General features: G+C 36.1%; 1 protein-coding gene across 1 annotated transcript in view; it reads right to left on the bottom strand.

Annotated features, from left to right (window-relative positions):
- Positions 1-22,891: 22,891 nt before the first annotated feature.
- LOC140138221 (uncharacterized) overlaps positions 22,892-27,361 on the bottom strand; it is a 104,164-nt gene continuing 99,694 nt past the window's right edge. Inside the window, 4 exon segments of the mRNA XM_072160135.1 lie at positions 22,892-23,147; positions 23,812-23,905; positions 24,702-25,408; positions 25,411-26,181. Coding sequence (XP_072016236.1) covers positions 23,109-23,147; positions 23,812-23,905; positions 24,702-25,408; positions 25,411-26,181 — 1,611 coding nt within the window. The 3' untranslated portion in view covers positions 22,892-23,108.

The raw sequence follows: 27,361 nt of genomic DNA, 5'->3' as shown, positions 1-27,361 counted from the left end.
GCCATCATTGCAATCATCACCCATCTTCAGTGTAACCACCACCTTCCAAGTGATATCTACAATGCTTTTAAAGGGACAGACGTGCAGACCTATTTCGTTGCTGCTGCTTTTGAAATGTGCAGGATATTTTGGAGTGTTATCCTTCCAAAACCCAGAATATCATACCAGCATCCCTCATCTCCTTTCCTATTGCCTGCAGACATTTCTTGACCAGTTCACTACATTGACTGTCAATACTGGCGGATATGTCTAACATAGTAAGTTTTGATAACTGATGGATGTTATGGAGGACAGCATCCAAGCCAGCATTTCCTACATCTTTATTTCCATCAATATGGAGCTCTGTCAAATTGGGCCAATGCTTGAAGGTGTTTGCCAATGTAGTGACACCTGCATCTCCATTCAAATCTGTAAAATCTAAATTTAATACTGATAATTGGTGGCAATGCTGCAGGTGATAAGTCAATGACTCAATACTCATCCCTATCAAATTCGAACTCAAATCCAACTCTTTCAGGTTGGGTGTGGATGAAAACAGTTCACTGAGTGTCTTAATATGATGACTGTTTAATTGATTACGATCAAGTCTCAATATTTCTAATTGCTTGCAATCATATAGGGCATGAGTCAATGACTCAATGATGCACCCTATATTACTGTCAGACAACTCTAATGTCAGCAGTGTTTTGGCAAGGGGCAAACTCAGTTTTTCATTTCCGTTTAATCCATGTATTCTAGCATATATAAGTCCTAATTTCTGTAAACCCTGACAGTGCTGTAGAACACGAACCAATGAGTCAATATCTACATCAACATTACCTATATAGCCAGATAGATCCAAACTTAGTAGAGTTGATGGAATGGGAAATGCTTCACTCAGTGGTTTAAGTTTGATGGCATCAAATCCATCAAGCACGAGACAACTAATAGGGTGATGCTTCAATATTGCAACAATGTGTTTGATTCCATCACCAAAGGTACACCGTGTAAATTCAACATGTCTAAGCGACTTGTGTGGAGATTTGGAAAGTTGAAGCAGAAGGTCATTCTCACTACGCGTGGTAAGGTCAGCTTCAGATACGGACAATACCGATAGTTTTAACATGGAGGCTATCTTTGTGCTCAACTCTATTGATATCGCAGGAAACCTACTGGCCAACTTCAAATTTATATCTAAATGCTCTACGTCTGGAACATGGTTTAGTATATCTACACAGTTTGGTATATCTTGTGTAAATTTTGAGTGTGAAGTTGTGTCCCGAAATAGAGATATTGACTTGACGTGTTTCCTTGTTTCTTTCCCTATCTCAGATTCAATGAAAGATTTGAATAGTGGAAGTGACCTGGGATCATCACAGTCAATATGAACAGATAATACATCTGAGAATATGGATTTTTTGAATACAGATATAAGAGTAGGGTCTTCTTTCAATTTGCTCTCTTGTAACAGAGTGAGTATGGGCACACAATTAGCATCACTACCGAGAGTGATACCCCACACATCTGTTGCACGACCAAGCGCAATTTCAGACTCAATATGCGCATGATGTACATGGTCAACCCTACACTTCGTTGTAGACTCTGTATAGCGGTTCCTGTAGACGTTATCAAAAATACCAATAACGTGTTCAATGACAGCTGTGGCAGCTGACTGAGACGCACCACAACAAAATCTAAGAACTTCAAATTTTTGAAGAACAAGCTCCCAGGTTTTGATTCCTTTCAATTTGGTTCTAAATTCATTTTCATCATCATTATCAGTTGACATACTGTCAAATAACTTGGCCAAGTACTTGCCTGCAAAGAATTCTTGAAAAGATTTATGCAAGAAAGATACCAATTTCTTTTCAGATACATTTAACCTCCATTCTTTTCTAAGAAGACCTGTACCCAGACCATCCAGACGACATATCGCGTCAGCAAACGCATTTATCGGAAACTCAACAATATCTTCCTGAATATTTGTGTTTGAAACTAGTCCTTCCAAGGCCTCTTTCCCTAGTTTTAGCTGAAAGGCTTCCAAATCTTTCAGCTCGTCCCCAGTTTTGCCTTCTTGACAGGCGTGGTTGTATCTTTCTACAATTGTGTTTACGAATGTTTGATACAGATCACACAATGTGTCTGGAAAATCTTTGACTTCGTTCCAGACTGTGCAAAGTAACATCAAAATAATAGGAATCCTAGATAAAGGTAAAAGCATTGGTGAACTGTTGAGCTCATTCTTAAATTTTTTGACTGTCTCATTCTCATCACCATATGTATATATAAAGTCAGCCCCATGTTCATTTACATCCTCATCCACGTCATCCACGTCACCATCATATTCATCCCCATATTCGTTATCCTCCCAATATTCATCCTTACATTCATCTTCATGTTCATCTTCATTCTTATCCTGGTCCCCATTTTCATCCTCATATGCGTCCTCGGTTTTGAATTCCTCATACCCATCTGCCTCTAAATCTCTCTCACTTGAAAAGAATGATGTTATGTACTTTTTGCTACTGTCATTTGAAAATCCGTTGACATTTACTGAGACATAACGTGACTGTATTGTACCTAGTGGTTTATGAGGTCGTGTAGAAACTATGACATAGGTGTTGGGTAACTCTCGACATGCAAGTATTTGCTCTATCGTCATTGTTCCCCCATATGCTGCATCTGATGCAATATTTCCAATGCTTGTCTCATCCCACCCATCCATCAAAATGAGAATTTTATCCTGATTTTGTTTTAGGTAATTGCATAAACCTCTATTTTTTGATTCATCAAGTGAAAGGATTTGGCTACTTATTGCCTCAAACAAACTCATATTTTGATCCAACCTTTTCATTCTTAAAAGAAAGACAAGGTCAAATTTATTCAAGGAGAGCTACTATGATCAGTAGCCCAATCATATGCAAGCTTACAGAGTAGAGTACTTTTACCAATACCAACTACACCTTTGACAACTATGCGTGTTGCCTTTCCATCATGTCCATGTTTTGAATCTTTAAGAGTAACTAGATCTTCCTTTCTTTTTAGAATAGAACCACGATACCTATCTGAATCTGCCGACTTCTCTAACTCCAACTCCACATAGATGTCATCCACATTCTTCGCTAGGTGAAATCGTTCATGCCATGGAAATAGCACAATTTCTTGTAAGTCAGATTTGTATAATTCACTCAACTCTTTATTCAATTCTTTCACATCAAATTCTGTAATAATAACAATTATTATTATTAGAATTATTTTTCTTCTTATTTTTATTCTGGTTATAATTAGTCACTCTAAGGCTTTAAAAAATAAGTTGACTTGTCCTTATCGACCGACCCAAAATCTAAAGGGAAAAAAAAACAGTCATTTTTTTTGGAAATTTGACTATAGAGAAATGCCATATATTGGTTTATAATATTCAAAACATGTGTTTTATTTATATTAAACTGCAGTATAAACGCATCAAATCATCATTTTTGACTCGATTTCTGCATTTGTTTCGTTAATTTTGGCAAGGTAAAACATACGCTGTAACTTTAACAGGGAAATGTGGGATGGAAATTGTGTTGTTCAGTCGCGTTTCCTGCATTGATTTGAATCACATTTTCCGTAGTAAAATATGCACCTGAAGATGCGTACATTTGTAAAACACATACTGTTTCTATTTCTCTAAAATTCTCTATGCAAAGTACTACTAGGGGTCAGTCCGTGTCAGATCATATTTTGCAAAAATTGCATGCCCAAAAAAAATTAAAAAAAAAAAATTTATCAACCGACCCAGATATTGATACCTAAAGGGCAAGTCAACTATTTTTTTTAGCCTAATGTCCCTACTTTTCATCCGAGTCCACTCAAAATATATCAGAGGAAATAAAGAGCACTTTAGGCTTCTGAAATATTTTGGATTTATCATTTCTTCTGAATTATTCTGTACGGCAAGTTGTACCCAGCAAACACAAAAATGTTTTTAAAATGTTTTAAACATGTTATAATTTGGGTTTGGGTTTAGATAAAAATATTTTAATAACATTAACTGTCAGGTTATATAAAGGTCATGGAAACGTTTTAAAATGTTTTGTATGGAACATACTATAACAACTGTTCAAAAAATGTTCAAAATGTGATTGTAAAACATTTCTTGCAAACATTTTTTGCCAAATATTTTTTTCAACACTAAAACACATTATGTTAGAATATTTACAGTCAGGTTATCAACAAATGTTTTTTAATGTTATAAAAACGCTTTAAACCAATTATATATCCTTTATATAACCCTACATTTAAACGTTTTCTGGTAACCTTTTCTAACCTTTTGCGAATGATGTCGAAAACGTTTTGTGTTTGCTGGGTAGCCTTTTAATGGTATTATACCCTTTTTTTTCTTTTTATCAGATCCTGACACCATTATCAATGGGGGTGGGGTCCTTTAAACAAAGTATTCTGGCAAAAAGTTGTTATACACAATGAAATAAAGACATACCTTGTTCAACAGGAATCTGACATTGTGTGCTGTACCTTCCATCTGATGCTGTAGCTGAAAGGATGCCTTGCCATGTGTTGTCAATTCCTTCCAAGATGTGCCGGCGAGAGAACGGTTTGGTCCATTCACTCGTTGAAGATGCCAGAAGTGGTATATCTTCAGTCTGATTTCTGTGGTTAGAATCACCTCTGTCACTCTCTGACCGCTTGAACGAATAATGGACTTTCACTTTGTCTAGATCGTCAAAATTTTTAGCTTCGGAAGTGATGCACAACCCCTTTGATGTCCATTCTGGTGTTAATGTGATGGAAACTTGCGAATCAAAAAGAGAATTATGATAATAAGGTAAATTATATAAATAATATAAATTTTCAGTATTCAACATATGAATGGCAACAAATTTCATTTTGAACTCATCTTGTGATAAACTAAACTAACTGACAACCAGGTTAAGAGACACAGCCAGGCAAGATTGGTTCGCCGATGTTTGCACACTTGATAAATTATGTACATACCGAGAATTCAAAACTCTCCTTAATCCTGAAATATATTTGTTTTCTGTTGAAATTTCATCTCATAGAAAAGCCTTTAGCCGGTTGAGGTGTTCGAGTCACTCATTATTTATTGAGACGGGTAGAATTCAAAATATTGATAGAGAATGTCGCATTTGTGTCCTTTGTGAAACGGGGGATATCGAGGACGAATTCCATTTTGTTCTCATTTGCAATTTTTTCACCAGCTTGCGTTTAAGATACCTGCCTGTTTGGGTTTTGACTCGTCCAACTCGTCAAAAGTTTTATTCTTTAATAAATACTCAAGACTCGAACACTTTGGCAAGCTTAGCTGCATTTGTTTATCATGCATTCAGTCTAAGAAATAGTGTAGTTAAAACTTAATCATTTTAATGGTAATACTTTACATGTAAAAATTATTCATCAGTATACTGTTTTTCTCATACAAGTTATATAATTATTTAAAATAATTTGTGGTGTTGTTTGTGTATTTGTGATGCTTTATAATGCAAAATATTTTGTAATACTATGGGCCAAAGGCCTGATTGTATTTAATAAAATTGAACTTGAACTTGAACTTGAACAATTATCTGGCACTTTATAAATGGAATTCTTTTATTTACATTGAACTTACCAGATGGATCTGGTATAGCTTTAACACACCTCAGAAATCTGAGACACTTCCAACATCTTCTACGTCGTAAGTAACTCAAAAGCTTTGAAGAACAACACTTTATCACACTCCAAATGGCACCAAGCACAATGACAAAGATCCCCAAAATTGCTGAGAATAGGAAGGGTGGAAGAAAGAAAGAAAGAAGGACAGAAAGAAAGAAAGACAGAAAGAAAGAAAGAAAGAAAGAAAGAAAGAAAGAAAGAAAGAAAGAAAGAAAGAAAGAAAGAAAGAAAGAAAGAAAGAAAGAAAGAAAGAAAGAAAGAAAGAAAGAAAGAAAGAAAGAAAGAAAGAAAGAAAGAAAGAAAGAAAGAAAGAAAGAAAGAAAGAAAGAGAGAGAAAGAAAAGGAAGAAAGAAAACACAGAGAAATGAAGAAGGAAAATGTTACACGGTTATGTTTCAAAATAATATGGGTAGAAGCTGCCAAGTTTCTAATTTTATGAAAACCTTCAAGAAGGTACATTGTACATACCCAGCAAACACAAAAACATTTTAAAAACGTTTTTAAACAAGTTATAGTTTGGGTTTGGGTTTAAGTAAAAATGTTTTAATAACATTAAAGCCTTAATGTACGATCTTTTTTTCAGAATTCGCCTTATTTGTAGTAAAACGGGATGATTTTCTGTTGGTCCGACATAAAATCATAATTTTTAGATTATGATTTTATGTCGGCCACGATCGCAAACCGTAGTCTCCTACAAAACTAGTTTGGTCACGCTCCTCCACATGTGGAGGAGCGTAACTCAAACTGGCGCAGAGGAGACTAACTCTGAGGCCGCACTCGCTGTCCTAATCCAAATAGTGCGAGATGTTTCGAGTGATAGAGGTGAAGTTTATGATGTTGTTTCTTTGCAAATTCCCAATGTTTTTCACGTCCCAATGTATTGGGAACTTTCATAATGATTGCATATTATCATTTTGGAAGAAAAAAAGAAAAATCTAAAAATTTAAAAAGATCGTTCATTAAGGCTTTAAATGTTGAGTTATATAAAGGTCATGAAAACGAAAACGTTTTAAACATTTTGTATGAAAACACACTAAACAACAATCTTTTAAACATGTTTTCAAAATGTTATTGTAAACTATTTTTTGAAACATTTTTTGCCAAATATTTTGGCAACACTTTAATAACATATGATCCTGTGTCATATACTGGGGTACCCAAAAAGGTGGTTTTGTTACATTTTGATGTGCAGCTTGTGGACTTCAAAACAGTGTCGCTTGAGTATTCCTTCACTTAGATGATTCAATTATAGGTCTTAAATTGAGGCTAATTTATTCTATACTACTCGTGTTTTTATCCTGTTTAAAAAAAACATTTAATTATTTTCTTATGACGTTTGGCATGAAATGTGCCAAGGGTGGTTGAGGATTAGGAGGAGGAGGATTAGGAGGAGGTATTCATATCATAAATTTGATCTAAAAACCCCCATTAAAAATTTGATTCTAGTAAAAAAATATCTAAATGAACTCCAAGACATCTAAACCAAGTAAATAAATACAGAAGGTCATTTAAGAGACTCAGAATGATTGTAAATGTGGAAAAAGGAGATGGGGTTAAATCCCACCTACTTTGTGATTGTTTTTGCCTGCACTCTCTCATTTTTTAACCGATTTCCATAAAAAAAAAAGGTGTCAAAATGCTCAGGAGGATGAACCACTTCAAATGAGACATGTAGGTAAAATGTTTGAAACATTTCATTTTTTTTACTTTGTAACACAAAGGTACCCCAGATTGTGACACAGGACCACATGTAGTTGTTGGAATATATTTTGGGCATAATCGGTCAACTTTTCAAGCCTATCACTCTTTTCAGGTTTTTTGGGGGTCTGAAAAAGACCGAAAATATGTGACCCCTCGGCACAACTGAGCCCTGAAGTCGCCAATCATCATTTTTGAGATATTCAACCAAAATATTTTGCTTGAAATTAGCTTTAAAATGATGTATATCATGTCTATAGTACTTGACATTTAAGTAGTGAAAAATCAATAAAACAGTCAATAAATCCTTTGTTTCCTATTGTTTATTGTTAAGTTCGATGGAGCATATCTCAATAGTGGCACTGGTGACATCCGGGCTCAGTTGTGGCGAGGGGTCACATATGTGAAATTTGAAACGCTTTAAATGTAAAAACAAGTCATTAAAGCATGCATTTGAGAGGCGTACGCACACACAGCACACACTTAGCGGGTAGAGCCTCGTTGTGAAATGACTGTGCGATCAGCAAATAAATGCTCTAATGATTGATGATAGAAAAGTTGTTCCAGTTGTCATGGCAATCATCATATTTGTTTTTGTTTTTTTGCCAAAATAGCAGTTCTTTGATGTTCAATTGATCGCATTCGCATTTGTTATGAAAACTAATAATATCAATTGTACATTTTAATTTAATCAATTTTCCAACAAGAGGGCAGTGATTGAAGGATGAGGGAAATTATGAGGCAGTTGGTTGCGATATCGCCATTTTTAACATTGCCAAGTATGTTTTTTTTCCAGGGGGCAGTTCTTAAAAAATTTTGAACAGATATGCCACAGACTTTCAGATGCTGACTTTCTCTATACCTACTTTTTGCTGTTTTTGCAACCAATCAGTATACCAATTTTTCACAACAAAAAAACACCCCAAAACCACCCTAATTATATAGGCACTTTTAAGGGCCACTTTTGAACAAATGTGCCCAATTAGGTGAATTGGTCTCCACTGAAAACCCACCCATCGATATACCAAAATCGTTGAAAAGGTACCCCAAAATGGTGGCATGTCCCGTACACCTTCAACCAGTTTATAACTGCTAACCGTCTATTTTTAACAGGCTGTCAGCCAAAATGTAGTTTCGTCTGCCTCGTATGTCAAGTTTCCTATACAGCCTGGAGGAAATTATGGAAATGTATATTTAAAAAATATGTACCTGATACTGTAATTGCCCATGATTTCCATTCATTAGTCAGAGAAATCAAACCAGGTGTTACACTTGTCGGCAATGCTTCTGTAATAATAATGATAATTAATTATATTTAATAATAATAACAGCAAACCACACTAACCCTAACCCTTACCTTATCCTAACTCTAATCCTAACCCAACCCTTAGACACATAATAATAACAGCAATAATGATAATAAAATCGTAAACATTATAGCAAAATGACTAGTCAGAAGTTTTCAGATATGAGAAGAAATGTGTCAAAATTCCATTTTGTGATTACTACATGTACACTTTGAAAAACTTTTTAGCAAAAGGTGATCGAAATATGTGTTTTCAGCAAAATCAAGCTGAATAATTATTAGAAATATAACAATGTGGAATTTGATTTGCTTCACATATTGGCACCATAGCCAGCCTATTTCAAGGAGATTCCTAAAGGTATTGAAGATGTAAATAAATATACCTTGTTCTGGAAAGAAAAAGAGCAAGGTATACCAACTTGAAGTGGGGAAACAAGTAAAATACACACTAGACAATATGCAGCGGGGGGGGACAGCAAATGTAGGCATTAGAAGTAGGTAAAGTTAGATAGCCAAAAGTGATAAACCTGCAAGGATCAATGGAAATACAAACGTACACTAGAACAAGTGATGAAAATCACTGTGCACATAAACAGACTCGGTAAACCAAACAACCAATGCAGGCACAAAAACAGGCAAAGTTCAATGACTCAAAAATTGCCAATTTCAGAGCCCACAGAAGTGTCAGCAAAACAGTACAAAAAAAGTACACTGGAGCAGACAAACAAAACAAAACAGACAAATAAAACCTGACGTTTCGAGCAGATAAACTGCTCTTTTTCAGGGACAGACAACAAAATATAAAAGCAAACAACAAAAACTACATGCTGTAGTTTAAAACAAATTCAAGTCAAAAACTGAAGGCAAGTTCAAATAGAACTCAGTAGCAAACAAGAAAATCTCAGAGCAAAATAAGCATGTCTTCCCTCAATGAAAGAAAGTTCAATACCTTGTTCATTCAAGGTGGTAGCCTGTGAAGTCATGCTTTCACTTGCTGTTGTGCTTGATTTGACCTGAGGAGAAAAAAAATCATTTATTCATAATTCAATCATTCATCAATCAATCAATCAATCAAAATCTTTATTTCATTCAAAAATATCAAAAAAATTAATAAATACATATTTGAATGAGGTGATTCTCAAAAGACCTGAAACAAACACCACCGTAGCATATATTGGCCTTAGTTGCATAATTTATCTAATAAAAACATTTACATAGGCCTACATACATACACCTCCAACTTAATACACCTCTACATCCACCTCTACATCCTCCCACACATACACAGTTACATACATCATCAGGCAAATTATAGAAGATTGAAATTGTTTTATAGATGAATAAAATGAATCAGGGTCATTATTATGCTTACCCAATTAATAATTCCAAGTGTGTTTTGAAAGTAATCCAGTGATCACATCTTTACAGTTTGCACAATGGCGCTGGCTGGCTGAGTAATCAGCCTACAGTGTTTGGCACATTTAACGTGAACCTGATAATGTGTGGGACTTTGAACTTGATATTGTTTGTATATTGTAATACTTGCATAAAATATCATGATTATTTGTTTGTTTAACCGGTACGGTCGGTCTGGGTGGACACACTCTTGGGTGTGATGCCATGATTTCATTTTCTGTTGCGCTTGATTTAATTCAAGGAGAAAAAATAAGGCATTCAGTCATTCATAGTTAAAGCCATAATGTGATTTGCCCCACAGCAACATCCTCAATTTGTTTTTGAATTTCTACGTTTTACACCATTGTAATGGCGATTGGTGTACAGAAATGCCCTGTGAAAGACTAAGTGACAGAAAAATTTAAAATTTATAATAAAACCGGAGATCTCTGGTTTTATTCCGAGCTCACCTATCGAGTGCTGGATAAACACATCATGTGCGTACCATTGAATCAGTAACTCTATGCATATGTACATCCCATCAGCTGTGTGAAGCTCCATCAATAATCATGATGATAATAATATGATCGACGAGATTATACACGCATTGTAGGCGCTGTCCGTCTGTGTGTATATCGCTATTCATCTTATGTCTTGTTATCCCATCAGCTATGTGAAGCTCCCGATAATCATGATAATAATAATACGATCTGCGAGATGATATACGCATTGTACTAGGCCTAGGCGCTGGAATGAAATAGCAATTTTCTTTGTTTTACCTCATTTGTTTGGCTTGAAATTAAAAGAGGATAATGTGTAAAAAAAAAAGGTAAAGGTGACGATCCTGTATAAACAGTGATCAGAGTGCCCATCTCTCTTTCATTGGCGATTGGGCCAGACTCTTCCATGTAATGTTGCTATATCGCTACACCTCCTCTACAGCGAGTCTGTTACCTTCACAGCATTTAAGAATGCCGGTACCCATTTAAACACCTGGGTGAAGAGGAGTAATAGAGATAAAGTGCCTTACTCAAGGGCACAACACGATGGCATCGCGATTGAAATAATTTACTTGTGGGCATTTTTGGGCAGTGGGCAAATTGCACTTACTGGATGGGCAAAATAATTAAATAGGTGGGCAAATGGACCTACGTCTTGATACTATGCTTTTGTAGTTGAACACTAATTGATGCTACAAATACATGATATAAATTGTGCAATAAGTTGAGTTTATTCTCCAAAGCATATAAGCACCATTGATTTACACATACATCAGCAGTTTTTTTTTTTTTTTCAATTTGCACCTTGGCCTGATTCTAGAGAAAATACAGCACTTAATATCTTCAATTTCAAATAATATTTTCTTTCTTTTGCAAAACAAAACTATAAGATTAATTGTCAAAAGTGCTTAACATTTTTTAAAGTCAGTGCTGTATTATAGTAGAAAAGGTTCTTTTTCAGATCCAATTATGCTGGTACTTACTCAGGAATATTTCAATTCCTATCAGGAATCTTGATCACTCTGTTGTGGTGTTTCTAGATGTTTGATGAAACGGCAACACTGTTTGGTCTTGATGACGTAACCAAACTTCCTGGTTGCTGTTTTTTGATGAGTTGATCAACCAAGTAGATCCGACAGGTAGTATTAAGTTCACGTACGAGGAGGAATCAGAAGGCAGCATACCATTCTTAGACACTCACATCATCAAGAAACCAGATGGCACGACCAAACTCTGCATATACAGGAAACCAACCCACACAGACCAATACTTAGAGAATAAATGATAGGATTTTGTCTTTTTGCCTATCAATATCGTGTCATAATGGATGGGCTGGCCAATATTTTGAGTAGTGGATGCCGGTGGCAGCCGTATCCACTACGATAAAAATATTGGCCAGCCCATCCATTATGACACGATATTGATAGGCAAAAGACAAAATCCTATCATTTATTCTCATTCTTATTCAGTTTTAATGTAATTTTTGCGAGAAAAACTGCCTTTTTCCAGAAAAAAATAAAGTTACTTTTGTGAGAACATCCCCGTTGTCTTAAATGAACGAACCCATCACGAACATCTAAGCCGCCGAATCGCGTTCTTGGTTCTTGCACGTGTATTACGCGAACGCATTATCGCGCGATCATTGAGGAGCAACAAAGCGTGCATTGCGTGGCGGCGCTACCCTGACAAATATCACTATCAACTATTGTGAGATATTATACACCAGAAAACCAATCAAATTACGTGAATTCTTTACAAGACGCACCCATTGAATAAGAATTACAGTTCCAATCCCACCACCCTCTTCATCAGAAGTTAGTAGTAAGAACCTTGCTCGACAGGAAAGATAGCATAGTCACTGAGCCAGAAGATCAGCACAAAGAGGAGTAGCACATCAAACAAGCCCTCAAACAGTGTGGTTATCCGGAATGGACTATCAATAAGGTGAAGGAAGAGAAAGATAATCCAAAACCAAAGAAAAAGCCGACAAATGACAGCAAAGAAAAGAACAAAGGTTTTTTTGTCATTCCCTATGTAGAGGGACTGTCAGAGCGCGTGTCCAGGGTTTTCAAGAAACATGGTTTTTCCTCTTGTTTCAAACCTCATCGCACTTTACGAAATTTGCTTGTGCACCCCAAGGACAAACGTGACCCTTTGCAGACTGCTGAGGCAATTTATGAGATCCCATGGCAAAACTGTCCCAAAACATACATTGTGAAACAGGTCATTTGTTCGGCACAAGACTTTCAGAACACAAATCAGAAACAGAGAAAATAAGTGCAAAAAGCTTTACCAGGGCTCAAAGAAAAGTCTCAACATCAGAAATCCACAAATCATCAATAGCAGAACACGTAGCAGCCGAAAATCACGTAATTGGGTGGGAGGAGGCACAGATCATTGACCAAGAAACAGACAAAACAACACGCTGGTTGAAGGAGGCAATCTGGATAAGAAGTAGGGGGCAGAACCCCGGGGGCAGAACACCATGAACAAAGACGAGGGGGCTTACAAACTTGATAAGATCTACGATCAACTCATCAAAAAACAGCAACCAGGAAGTTTGGTTACGTCATCAAGACCAAACAGTGTTGCCGTTTCATCAAACATCTAGAAACACCACAACAGAGTGATCAAGATTCCTGATAGGAATTGAAATATTTCTGAGTAAGTACCAGCATAATTGGATCTGAAAAAGAACCTTTTCTACTGTATTGAACTATGAACGATCCTGATAAATCTGTTTCAAGTGCTGTATTATTTTTTAATTTTAATTCTCCTGATTCCAGAAAAATACAGCACTGATTTTTTCAAATTAAAAAAGTATCTTCTTTTGCCTAATAATATAAAATCCTAATCTTTTAGTTAGCTTTAATTGGCAATAAAAGTCCAATATTGATATTTTTCAATTTGAGGGAAAATGGGCTGAATGCATGCAATTTTGCATGTCTTCTTACAATTCGTCGGTCGCAACACATAGTGGCGTATGTGAAGGACAAAATACGTTTCCGAGCAAACCGTTTTTGAAGGATATGCTACTAGTAATGGGGTCTATACTTCTCCACTGTTATCTCTCAGTGGCCCGATTCTATTTGAAATTGAAGTTTAAGGTTCAAACTATTAAACTGTGTCTTTAATAGTTAACAAGGAATAACTGTTATAGGATAATAGTTAGCTCTAAAGCTATACGCCACTATGTGAAACGGAAAATTTGGAAAATCACTCTACGCCACTATGTGTTGCGACCGACGAATTGTAGTCTCAAAAGTCCAAGACTTGGCACAAGTGTAAGCACTCAAAATCGTGATGAGTAGGCCTATAGGCTATGAGTTAGTTCATAATTTTAATATTTTATCTTATTATTGGTTGTTTCCAAAAATTAGAATGCACAACTTGAAATTAGTCCCCCATACAAGTGTTGACTGTCACACCATATGAAAAGCACCCTGAAATTGATAACACATGTTTTTGGCCCTTTCCAAAAATTTACCAAACATTAAAATTTGACTTTCATTGCCAGTTATAAATAATGGATTAGGATTTAGCTATTTTTCATCTGGCAAAACAGGAAAATATTTTTAATTAAAAAAAAATCAATGCTGTATTTTAATGGAATAGGGAGTAGTGGTAAAATAACTGTAAAACATGTTAATTTTGCAAGCAATTGATGTGGCAAGTTTTGAGATCAAGAGTGATTTCTTAGCAAAATTAAAATAAACAGTTACACAGGCTGCAACAAAAAATATAATTCAGCCTCTACAAGAAATATTACAAGTACAAAATGAAAATACAAAATTGCATAGTTTTACCTTATAAAAATGTACCACCTTATACACTCAACAAAGCTTAAAATGACAAGATATTGCTAAATATTGCATAGTTTATAAATTGGATGGTGCAAGATAATTGGCAAGTAACTGATAAGTGCATATTTTTATGAATACAGGGTGTATCAAAATGATTGGTACCCATCAATATCCAGTGAGTATGGACAAGGCTGTCCCATCAAAATAACATCAACCTTATTTGTAGATTTATGTAATAAAAGGTCATAAAACTACATTTTGTATATTGCAGGCATGGCAAGAGGATCTAACGTCGAATTTGGGAGAAGCTAGTGTTTCATTAGACAACAAAGCATTTTAATACACCCTGTATAAAACTCAATTATTATGAGATCATTTTGTTCATGTGGCATGACATGATCCAGTGATCCAGACTTGGTCCAGGTGCGCAAGTGTGTGGAAGACATGACCTTAATCCCCCACATAAGAGGTGGAAATTTCAAATGGAGTCACCCATTTAAGTAACCTTATTTGAAATTCAAACTGGAAACTGTGTGGAAGATATAACGACTTATGTTTTCTACAGGGGGTGTATGGATTTCAACTGGAATAGCCCAATAAAGAGGTTGAATTGACCATAGCTCAGAAATAGTTCTGCCAAATTTGCGGTTGAAGGTCACAATGTGAAAAGCAATTGGTTAAATCCAAGGATATATTGTGTTGTAATTGTTCTATTCCATTTGAAATGTGCCATTACCCATGTGGAAGATGTAAGAAAAGTCTTCCACTGAGGGAGTACATTTTTCAAATGGAATTGGCTACAATTAATTACTTTAAAAGCCACACTTCTCCTTTAGAAGTGTCTGTATTTAGTTTGTGACAAGCCATGATAAAGTGGCTTTACCTATATCTTACACAATTGGATGGAGTATTTTAAATGGAAGTTACCATATTGTCTATTATATTTGAAACCTATACTCCCTCTGTGGAAGATATATCCACAGGTGGAGTGTGAATTTCAAATAGAATAGTCCATTTCTGCATACTGATCAACTCTAGTTGACTAAAAACATCCACTCTATTATTTATAGTGCTGTAGAGGGCACGCTTCCGAATTTCTTGGCAGTACAAAGCCATCTTAGTCATGATTTCTCCTTGCAAATCTTGTGATGCACTTCACTGATTGGTTACAAAGGATCGGATTATAGGGCCAACAAAGAAAAGTTGTTTGATTTTCCTCATCTGACCGACCTCAATCGGGAAAATCTGGAAAAAAGTTTTAACTGTACAAAAGAATATTGACCCTAACTTTGGAAATTCCTGAAAAAGATTTTTTTCTTTCAAAATTTTCGACATCCTGTAACAGTTCCTTAACATGAATGAAGTGATGCAGTAGAGAAATATCTTAATTCACACCAATTTGGGCAATTTATTTAGCTCATCAAACCCATACATGATTTGGCTATTACCTTTTAAAACCAGCCAAATTGTGGGTGGAGCCATATAAAATGAGCCCAATTGTGTGTGTTGCCTTATCATAAAATGAGGTAATTTGTGGGTGGAACCATATATAAAATGAGCCCACGTTTGTGTGTGTAGGTATATACAAAGAGTACATTGTGCAGATAAGACACTATGTGGCAATCATGGAAAACTTATGTGAACCATGTGAACCAATGGGCTATTCCAGTTGATATCCCTACACCCCTATGGGAGATATGACCTTAACCTCCAACACATATACAGGGGGTGTAGATTTCAAATGCAGTCACCCATTCAGGTAAACCCATTTGAAATTCACACTCCCTGTGTGGAAGATTAATGTCATGTCTTCCATTGGGGGTGTGTGATTTCAACTGGAACAGCCCAATCAGTTTGTTCATAACCATTTACATACTTATACATTTTCTACAATTTCTATAAAAAAATTAGCACATCTTAAAAATGGAATTGCATATATTTGATACAATAACATACATGGTTGAATATACATACAAAATACAGCAAATAGTATAATGGTCATTTTTACAATCAGTATCTTGCATCTTACAAAAAAATAATAATTATAATAATGCAAAAATTCCTTATGATTGGTAAACTAGAGATAGGCACTTTCAGTATTGTGAGAAAATAGATATTGTTGAAACTTTATACAGCTACTTACATTTTGACACTTTATAAAAGATTTAATTACCTATTTCTGTAACTTCATGACAAAATGACATAATTGACAGTTTGGTCAAAATTCATTTATCACTACACAAAGGTCTACGAAGATGGTATATACCCATTGGACCATTGCATTTGAAATCTGCTATATCCCTGTTGAAGATTTAAGAAAAGGCTTCCACAGAGGGAGTATGTTTTTCAAATGAAATTGGTTAGTGTTAATTATTTGAAACCCATACTCTACTGTATATGGCTTTACCTATATCGTCCACAAATGGAGTAAGTATTTCAAATAGAAGTTACCCAATTGTTTATTCTATTTGAAACCCATTACTCCCTCCGTGGAAGAGTTAAAATTGCTACAGAAGGAGTGTGGACTTCAAATGGATTAGCCCGTTATAACATTTGGTCATTCCACAAAAACATAAAACAACCTAATGGAAACAGCCTTAATACCACAGTTTTTTGTTAATTATCCCATTCCTCAGGGGGCTGACCCCCTCCCACCTTCTAACACAAGTGTGAAATGTTGAAAATTAAAAACTGAAATATCAACTTGACCAATATTTTAACTTGTTTTTTACCAATGTAATCAGACTTTTTGACCCCTCCCCCTAACGAAAGGATTTTCATTTATAGTACATTGCTGAACTTTTGGTTTGTTCCCTTATGCACTTGTACTTGAGTCAATTGAGGACAGTTATTTTATGGCAAAAGTTGGACCAATTTTCAAAACGCTCAAACATCATCAAATGAAACCTTATTTCATTTTTTAAGTTACAATACCTTGGTATCACTGACTGCAATGATTTGTGTTGGTTTAGGTGAACAAATATTGCAGCAGGTGCAACATTCTGACATTTGTCTGGCACCTGGTCAAGTAATTTTCCATTATAATACAAACCAGGTAGGGGCGTAGCAAGTGGGTGGACAGGGTGGACGAAGTCCAGGGGCCCGATGGTTCAGGTGCCCCCAGCAAAAGCAAAAATGAAATAGGAATTGTTTGCACTGTCAAGTGCTTTGTTATTAGGCAATAAAGGTCAATCCTTATTACTACAAATGTCAGATTTGGTGAATATTAAAAACATCCTACAATGCTACACTCCTGGAAAACATGTAGGTACACTTAATTTCTGCCCCCCATTCCCCTAATTCAAAGTAAGCCAATGCCATCAGGTCTGTGACAAGATTTGGGGAGGGGGAGAGGAATGGCTGAGTCTCTACTTCAAATACATGAGAGGCATGCTTCACTGCCCTCCATATACATTTTACATGTCACACATTTGATTTGCTTTGAGCAAATGTGGCAAAGTTTGTTCCAGGATTGCAGTTGTGTCTGCCATACTTGGTCATATAATTCATCTGGAGTAGCCCAATCCTTGTATTGCAAAGAATTATCTGTTTATAAATATAGCAATATTTATAAATATAGCAATATTTATAAATATAGCAATATTTAGCTAAATTCAATCTGGACCTTGGATTCCTGAGTTTTGAAATACTCAGCACATCCGCCCTCCTAAGTAGGAATGCAGTATCTGATTTGCTATTATAGTATGTCTTGTCTCAAGTTGAGAGCAACGTCATTTTGGATTTCGCATTAGCAGATTCGAATTAGCATTAGTAGATTTCGAATTAGCAGATTTGAATCATGAGCTAACTTAATCCCGCTGGGTATACTATACACACACACAGAGAAGGGCTAATTGTCTGTACCCTGGCAACACAACCACATAAACACACAGATTCAAATTTGCCTAGGTAAAATCCAACATGGCGTTACTCTCAATTTCAGACGAAACACACTATAATTAATTATACTTTGTTTTACATTGGAAGCATAATATACTATTTTACATTGGGCACAGCTTCAAGTCACACTCGATCAAAGCGTTGGCGTACAAGTTAGAGACACCGCATATATATGACCTGATATACGCTCAAAACAGCTGCCTCAACACGTTGACATCACTTATTCAACAAGATGGAAACAATATAATTCAAAATATTGATATGTCTGCCTCCCAACTAAAAAACAGTATTTGCTATATCAAGGGGTTAGTGCAAGAAAGCCTTATCTGCAATGGCTGCTTGAAATACTTCTGACAATATTTGAATTCAATATTGTAAACATAACACCTGGCAGCTATTGCAGATATGGCATTCTTGTCATAAACCCTTGATATCTTTGTAGATACTACATTTGTGACCCATCACCTCAAAACCTACCAGTTGTCGTCAGAAATGAAAATAAATTGAGATTGTAAAACTAGGATGAACTGCTATTTGTTGGCTTTAAAATTACACCTTTCTTGTTGAAAACAGAAAAAAATGTTTTATGAGGCAAAGCAAGCTCAAATTTATTTCTATTTTTCTAAATATTTTTCCATCTTCTTTCATTGTTACATGAAGCTAGCTGACAACTGGTCAGTTTTTATATGATGAGTCACATTTTTGCTTTGGAAGCGAACTGATTAAAGCATCTGCCTCCAAAGTCAAAATACAGTATTATTTAAAGATACAGCACACTTACTTAAGGGGTTGTTTGGAATGACAGGTGAGTCAGGGGTCAAAAACAAAATTTTTACCTTTTTGACCTCAGCACATGTGTATGTATGATCTGCCATACAAAAATTAAAAAACAATACCTCAAAGTATCATTTTTTAATGTTTTTTGTCATAATCACGCTTTTCTACAAATTTCATCTGTTTGTACCGGGGGGGCGTGTCTGTTGCCAGATAGGCCTACATGACAGCATAGACACACGTTACAACCTTGAATAATAATACAGAATGACGTTATATTCTTCTTAACCTATCTTAGAACTGCCTATTATTTCAATTGTTATACTGTTCTGGTTGGTTTATTGCATATACTGTATAGAAATTATGCAATATGACGTCGAGCATGACAGAGTCATCTTCATTCAAATAAAATTCAGGTACCCGTAAGGTACCACGGAGCAATTCGCACGATAATACAATAAAACAGATGAAAGGTATGAATGGTTGTGGAATCGAATTGCAGACCTGTCCCTCTGTCACCTTAGAACTGCATCTCGTAGGCAATGGTAGGTAATAAACCAACCAGAACGATATAACAATTGAAATAACAGCATGTCTTGGTCTCAATTCAAGATGTGCAATTTGGACACACCTACTCGTTGGCTGATTTATACTTCAACAGTTCCTCAAAGTGATATCAGAAAAGCCACTATCTCATTGTTCATTGGCCCGCAGTATGCGCTCGACCCGGGGCACTCAACTTTAGAATTGATGGGTATAATATGTGCCTACATTTTGTACAAGCGTCGCCGAAGTAGGCGCATATCAGTACAAAAAACGTTGGGTTTTTTTTTAATAAAAAAAAAGGGTCAATTATGTACAATCAAAATGAAAAAGGGGTCATTGGGTATAATATTTTGAAAACTGAAGGTGCCTGGTCATCGGGTATAGTCGGCTTCAAAGAGGGGCATATATTGACAGGCACATACCGCTGGGGGTACCGTCACCTCTAAAGTTGATGCCCCGGTGCTCGCATTATATTTTGTTCATGGCTCGGCTTTTAAAACTCCCACACATCACAATAAGGCTATTGAAAAGTGTATAGAATAGCTAATGATAGACTGGTCCCTGCGATTAGTCGCGGACCTGAGCGACAATATAGTAAACACATCGAGTTTATAACACAAGTGACAGTAGTCGTGAATTATGGAGGGTTTCATTGAACTTCTACCAGCAAAATATGGAATAATACTAACACAAGACACCAATCGAGATGATGATACCAGCCATAATGGAAGGCTTGTATTTGACCTTCTTATGAATCCAATTTCGTGGCGAGAAGTTAAAAAGGTAATGTATATTTCAAGAAATTTGGGTTCAAAAATTCTGTATCAGCTCGTATCATCAATTCCGTAAATATGGCGTATAGAGGCACAACTTGACAATAAACTGAACTATTTAACGTAAAGGACGCACTGGATACACATAAATTTGTGTTTCCTTGCTGGCGGAATAGTTGTAAAACTCTTTTTTGTCAAAAAAGTTGGACAATTTATGAATTATGATTGGCAAAATAGCGAAAGGAAATAGACTTTTCCAACCATGTAAAACTACACTGGGTTGTTGACATGGTCGACATACATTAAGACATACGCATGTTCCTAAAGTAGGAGGTAAGTACTATAATTAATTGTTTAAAGTGCTCAACATACCAGCAAAAAGTCATAGGGTCATCAGAGTACAGGGACTTTGTGAAATACTGGGTACAAAAATAAAGTGCGTGAGCCGATATGCAACATCAAATATAAAAGCCGATTTACATAATTTCCCATGACCTTACAGAAGTGATCGTGCTCAAATATAAAACTATAGAGTTTGGTCCTTGATATGCACCATCAATTGTGTACTTGTGATCAATATTGCTAGGCAAACAATCACAGCAAACATGCCAAAATCCTCCCATTTCTCCTCCATTTACACACATATAAACCCATCCCTTTAGTGGGCGGATTTGAGCTTTTTGGTCACTACATGCCTGTAAAATGATCTATACACCATTTACATTATTTTGATTTATACAATAGAAATAAAGTAAATGGGCTGTTACATTTGAAATCCACACTCCCCATGTGAAAGATTTTGATCAAGTCTTCCATTCCACAAGTTTCAAATAGAATAGACAACTGGGTAACTTCCATTTGAAATACCGTACTGCACTCCAGTTGTGGAAGATATAACTTACGCCATATACAGGGGGAGTCGAGTATGGGTTTCAAAATAATGAACCCTAGCCAATTCCATTTGAAAAACATACTCCCTCAATGAAAGACTTTTCTTAAATCTTTTACAGGGGTATGGCAGAATTTAAATGTAATAGCCCAATGGGAGAACTCTAAAAGTGCATATTTGGATAATTGGTTTGTCATTCACCTAACAAAACATGTTTTTAATGTGCAATGCTTGTTTGCAGTGTGCATGTAATAATTATGGTATGCTAATAATGCTGAATCCTACATGCACAAACCTACTCTCATGCACGATTTATGATGCATTGACATTTACTAAGATATGATATTGAGAAAAGGTACACTTTTTGGTCCCCATTATGACAATCCAATACAGTTGATTTAACATACCATTATACATACTGCTTGTTATAGAGTCATCAGAGTTCTCTCAGGCATATTCTTCCCTATCTTAGTCTACATTTCTAATTATCAAACTGTTTTTATTACTGTTTATATTACTTTCAGCACCATTAATAATTGGGCTATTCCAGTTGTAATACATACACCCCTTATGAAAGACATGACTTTCATCTTCTACACAGGGAGTGTGAATTTCAAATGGAATCACCCATTTAGGTAATCCTATTTGAAATTCACACTCCCTGTGTGATGGTTTAAGGTCATGTCTTCCATAGGGGGTGTATGGATTTCAACTGGCATAGCCCATTGCACTTTTAGTAGTACACATATCAAAAATATGATCATCTATCTATACTGTAAAATACTGGTTTTCTAATGCTCAAAAATTACTGTTTTTGCATTTTTTTAATATACAATTGTCTAGCAAACAATTCATTGTATTTTCATGATTAGATACAGGTATATGGGATAATGTCCATCGATCATGTGTCCACACAATAAAAAAATATATTTAAAAAACTCATCGTTCTGCATTTCATAACATTCACTTTCAACACTTTTCAAAGTATTGGAGAGTTTTATTGCTTTTGTTTGGCTAATTTCTATTAGCTATAGGCCTATACTTACTGTTCCCATATGTTGTGGTAAAGACATGTCTTTATCATAATACGCTATACAACTTTCATTAGTTGAGCACTTACATTCATTTTTGTTGGAAAATGTGTTGAACTATAATAAAACAACAGGTGCAAAGAATGGCTACATTGAGGTGAGTCTGGAAGGCAACTTATGATAGGTAAAACTCTAGCACCTAGTTGTCGGTCTGTGGATGAGACATACACCCTACAAATTGAAGGTTTTGTTACTACCTAAGTGTGTAAAGCTGTACTGATGCCCAAAATGCATGAAGCATACCAATATCTGTCCCACAGAAGTATGAAGTGGCCATGATCAAACTTGTTCAACTCTCTGGTACAAGAGCTGCTTTGCCCCAGGTGGTATCAACTTAGGTCTAACTCATCCTTAATATGTGATGTGATCAAGCAAAAATCAGTCAGAACTCAGACAGAAATATTGATTTCCAGACATAGACAAACAAAGGAAAACATTTCTGTTGTTGTCTGTTTTGGAAACACTTCAATTGTTCATATCTTTGGAACTAAATGTTCAATTTCAGTGGGGTTTTCTACAAAATGTACCTTTGCAAACGTTTTATACAATCATGTAGAAAACTTGAATTATACCCGACTTCAGATTTTGCTTGATCACACCACATATACCTAACATGTTTGCTATGATGCTATCATGCCTGGGCCTGTTTCATGAAGACTTACGATCTATCTTACGCTTTATTTAATAGGGGTAATCGTAAGCCTAAATGCAGATCCTATCCAACCTGTATCAGTGCCTGCTTGTATTTGTTGATTTCATCTATGAGATGACCTGACAGATAGTGTTATGTTGTTTCTTCTATAGGTAGCTGCATCCAAACATTCTGCAATAAAAGAAAATAGGCACCATTGTTTATTTATAGACAAATGCATAATACTTGTTGGGAGTAAAATTGTATGAATTAATGCACACATATTGAGATGTTGATGCATTTAATGCACAAGCCCGACATCAACATCTCAGTACAAGTTCATACACAAGGAAAAAATTCCATGATTTTTGCTATTTCTAACAAAATTGTCACTAAAATGTTGGAAATACAAGCAAATATAAATGCATCAACCCACAAGAAAAATGAATGTGTCCAAAAGCACTGTGCATAGTATGCGCCTGAGCATTATACAAAATGCATAGTTCACATTTTTCTAACGTTTGCTCCGATTGGTTCTCGCTATCTAAGAGTGTATGAATGCACTACAAAAAAACTAGTCTTTAATTAAAATATGGTCCTTCATAATTTGTATCACAGTTGGCAAGACAATGTTACCAAGGTAGTATATAAGTAGTAATTATAAGACTGTTCTAGTTTGCAGAAATTTTCATGTCCTCTGTGAACAATTGTTCAGGAAAAGTTACTAATGTGAGCAGGTCAGCTGTTTCCCCCTTCACAAAAGGCACACTATTCCCTACCCTTTCCCTGGGCATCTCAAACCCTAGCTCTGCCTCTGTCCCCATTACACCATGTCCCGGGCACCATATCTTCTTACCTCTCTTGTGTGACATGTCCACCTCAGTATGCTCTCATCATCGTCATAGTAACCAGCACAACTCACAATGGCTGGCTCCTTGTCATGATCAACTCTGCATTGAAATGAAATAAATGAAAACAATTTCTTTAATTTCAATACCGCAACTGTTCTTTGAGACTGCCCTCTGTTAGTGACATAATATAACAAAAAGAGGATACATATCAGCAAGAGGACTGTAACACCCTTGACTCCTAAAAACATTAGACATTTTAAAGTAACAAGAAATCTGTACAAATTTTTTAAATTGCTTCAAAATGGTTGAAAAATTGGGATAACCCAATTTTTGTTTCAGAAATATCAATAAAATACGAAAAACAACTGAGAGCTTATGACTATCATCGAGATTGCATCCCTACTGAGTTTGCACAAAATTCTAATGCCCAGGTCATAAAGAATTACAAAGGGCAACAAAAATGACACAAGTGGTGAATAGTGCAACAGGTCTCTAAATGTCCCTTAAAGATATTTGCGATCCTAATTGCACCAATAACCATGTTCTGAAAAAACTCTGGTGATATTAGAAATTAGCCATTGACAACTGTGTATGGTCACATTAAATTTAAAGTTTGTTAGTAACTTTGTACACGTTAGCAGTTTATTTCTAACGCTGTGGTTTGCTGTTTACAATATATGTTTTTCGAAATTTCTTCACTGTGTCTTATATAAAGATTGCCACTCGTAACGGTAGGCTCTGGTTAATTTATTGTGGCTATAAGCACACATCAAATTTCAGGGTGTATACATTTGGTACAGTTTTTTTAAAGTGGTATCAGTATGCACGTATAATGATTATAATATCATTTAATATGACATTAAAATTTGAGACAAACATTTTATTAGCCACTCACCTTGTTTGTATTAAGCATCTCACTTGATGTTCTGAAACCTTCCTTTTTGCTTGCACTTGTAAATCATACTGCGGATGCACCACAATATCATGTGTATCAAACATTGGCTTACTGCTCTTCCTGACCAATACAGGTTTAGATGTTCTTTTGTTAGGCAATGGCTGTGATTCAGAATCCGCCAATGACATCAAGCACTGCTCACTATCATAGGATGTCATTTCAACAGAAACAGGACCAACTGGTCCTAACGACCCTCTTCTTGTAACTTCTCTCAGCTCACGACTGTACCGATACTTGCTAGTCCTTATAGAGTTTCCGCGCGTCAATTTACCAAACATTCGTCCCAGAGAACTAGTGGTTGGTTTCAACTGCGCATGTTCTGGTTGGTAATCCTCAAATTTTTCTTTGGATGGACGAGGGGACAGAAGATTGCGCAAAGCGCGAGGACTATTCAAGCGTTTTTTGCTGCCTTTTCTTTTCTTTGTCCTGGATCTTGTTTTTGGTTCATCATCGCTATGGTCATCATGCGTAGCACTTGCAGACAAGGAACTTTGAGATCTAAGTGTTTCTTCTAAATCTTCCCCGGATTGCTCTATCATGACAAAATCGTTGGATATTCCTGATGGAGAACGTTCACCCGGGTCCTTATTAACATCAACACACAATGCATCACTTGCTTTGATACTACCTGCAAGTTTGCGCTTTATTCCCTCATATTTGCTCCCAGAACCTTCATCATCAGGTACAAATTCCCGATTACCATCATCCCGGAGGGTATAGTTATTTCCTCAGGATCAGGCAATTGAAACTCTAATTCTAATGCTGGTAGTGGTGTTATGGACGGTACTCTGTTTTTACTGTCCATAATTGGTCCAGGGGGTGTGGGAACCCTTTTCAACACAGGCTCTGATGGACTGTCTAACATTGTGTCAGAGGATGTAGGACGGGATTCCTCAGCAGGCAATACTGGTGGATTGTCATCTATATCTGTGACAAGCACTGGTGGTGGAGACAAGGGGGTGTCTGAATCTACATCTGATAACGGGAGGGGTAAGTCGATAGCCTCTAACCCAGACTCATATCCATGCAGAGGAATGGGAGGAGGAGCAAAACCAAATTCGTTAGTCACCATCTCATAGTTCCTTGCAGCCTTCTTGCTCTTTATGTTGGGTATATCAACCCTGCTTATATCTTCATCTGAATGTTCTCTATTAGCACCATCTTCACCATCTTTCTGACTCTTCTCCACATCACCGGTCCTTCCAATGTTATCATCAACATCATTGCACTCCTCCTTCTCAGGATTTGTATCTTCACCATCTGTTAATACTTGTGTATCATTAGTTATGTGGTCCTCTTGGATGTCTAGCTTCACGACATTATAGATAGCTACATGCCCATCGGCTGTACCAACCCACAATGTATCTTCATAGGGTAGGATAGACGTCACTTTCGATGCTGATTGGCTGTCACGAAGAGCCTGTATGCCAAATAGAAAGAAGGAGAGAAAAATCATTGGTTGAATAATTGAATGATAAATACACTGCATTCAAATGAAATGAAATGGGTGTGTAACATATCAAATTCAAATCCATGTGCCTCTTTGAAGAAATGGGAATTCCATTTCGCCTGGACCAGGGGAAAGGCACTCAACTTAAATTTTGGTATGCAAATATAAAATTGCCTTGATTTACGTATATACCTCCCACTGCCCGCATTAATAATACTGCCCTAAAAGAGGTTGGCTATCTTTATTTCAGACCTTTATCACCTCTGTGGAAGACTTTAGCTAAATCTTCCGTAACGGAGTGTGGATTTCAAATGCAATAGATGGTGTGTGGGGCTTTTTCTAAGTGTATGTGCATGACAATGCGCTCAAATAGCGAATAGGTATACCAACTACTTAATTCATAATTTGGAGCAACTTTATCATCACTGCTGCCAAACCCATCCATAATCATAACCCTAACCCTGATTACTTATTCTTAACCCTAACCTTAAACCCTCACCCTAATCTCTTATTCCTAATTCTAACTCTAAACCCTAACTCCGATCCTAATCACTTGGGGTGGCGACTCTGGGGAGCACTCAGTACAAATGATCATACAGAGAAGTGCTGCACATGGGTTGCATTTTCTGTCATTTGGTATATCAATGACCCCTTTTTCTTAGGCCAATTTTGGAAATGGATGGGTAATTTTTTCTAAATTTTCCCTGAAAAATAGCTTAATTTTGCCTAACTGTAGCTAAAGTTTTTCAAAATCTGTCAAAAATATTGGAAAAATTTGTAAAAACATTGGAGTAAATTTGCATTCATCAATTTGGCCATAATGGCCAAAAATGTTGACTTTTGGCATAGCTATGGATCCATATGTGACCCCTCGGCACAACTGAGCCCGGATGTCGCCAGTGCCACTATTGAGATATGCTCCATCGAACTTAACAATAAACAATAGGAAACAAAGGATTTATTGACTGTTTTATTGATTTTCACTACTTAAATGTCAAGTACTATAGACATGATATACGTCATTTTAAAGCTCATTTCAAGCAGAATATTTTGGTTGAATATCTCAAAAATAATGATTGGCGACTTCAGGGCTCATTTGTGCCGAGGGGTCACATATTTCTTGGAAAATTGGTATATGGATGCGTAAACT

The sequence above is a fragment of the Amphiura filiformis genome, chromosome 17 (genome assembly GCF_039555335.1).
Source record: "Amphiura filiformis chromosome 17, Afil_fr2py, whole genome shotgun sequence".
Lineage (NCBI taxonomy): Eukaryota > Metazoa > Echinodermata > Ophiuroidea > Amphilepidida > Amphiuridae > Amphiura > Amphiura filiformis.
The sequence above is the reverse complement of the archived record's forward strand: the minus strand, read 5'-3'. Positions and strand labels throughout refer to the sequence as shown.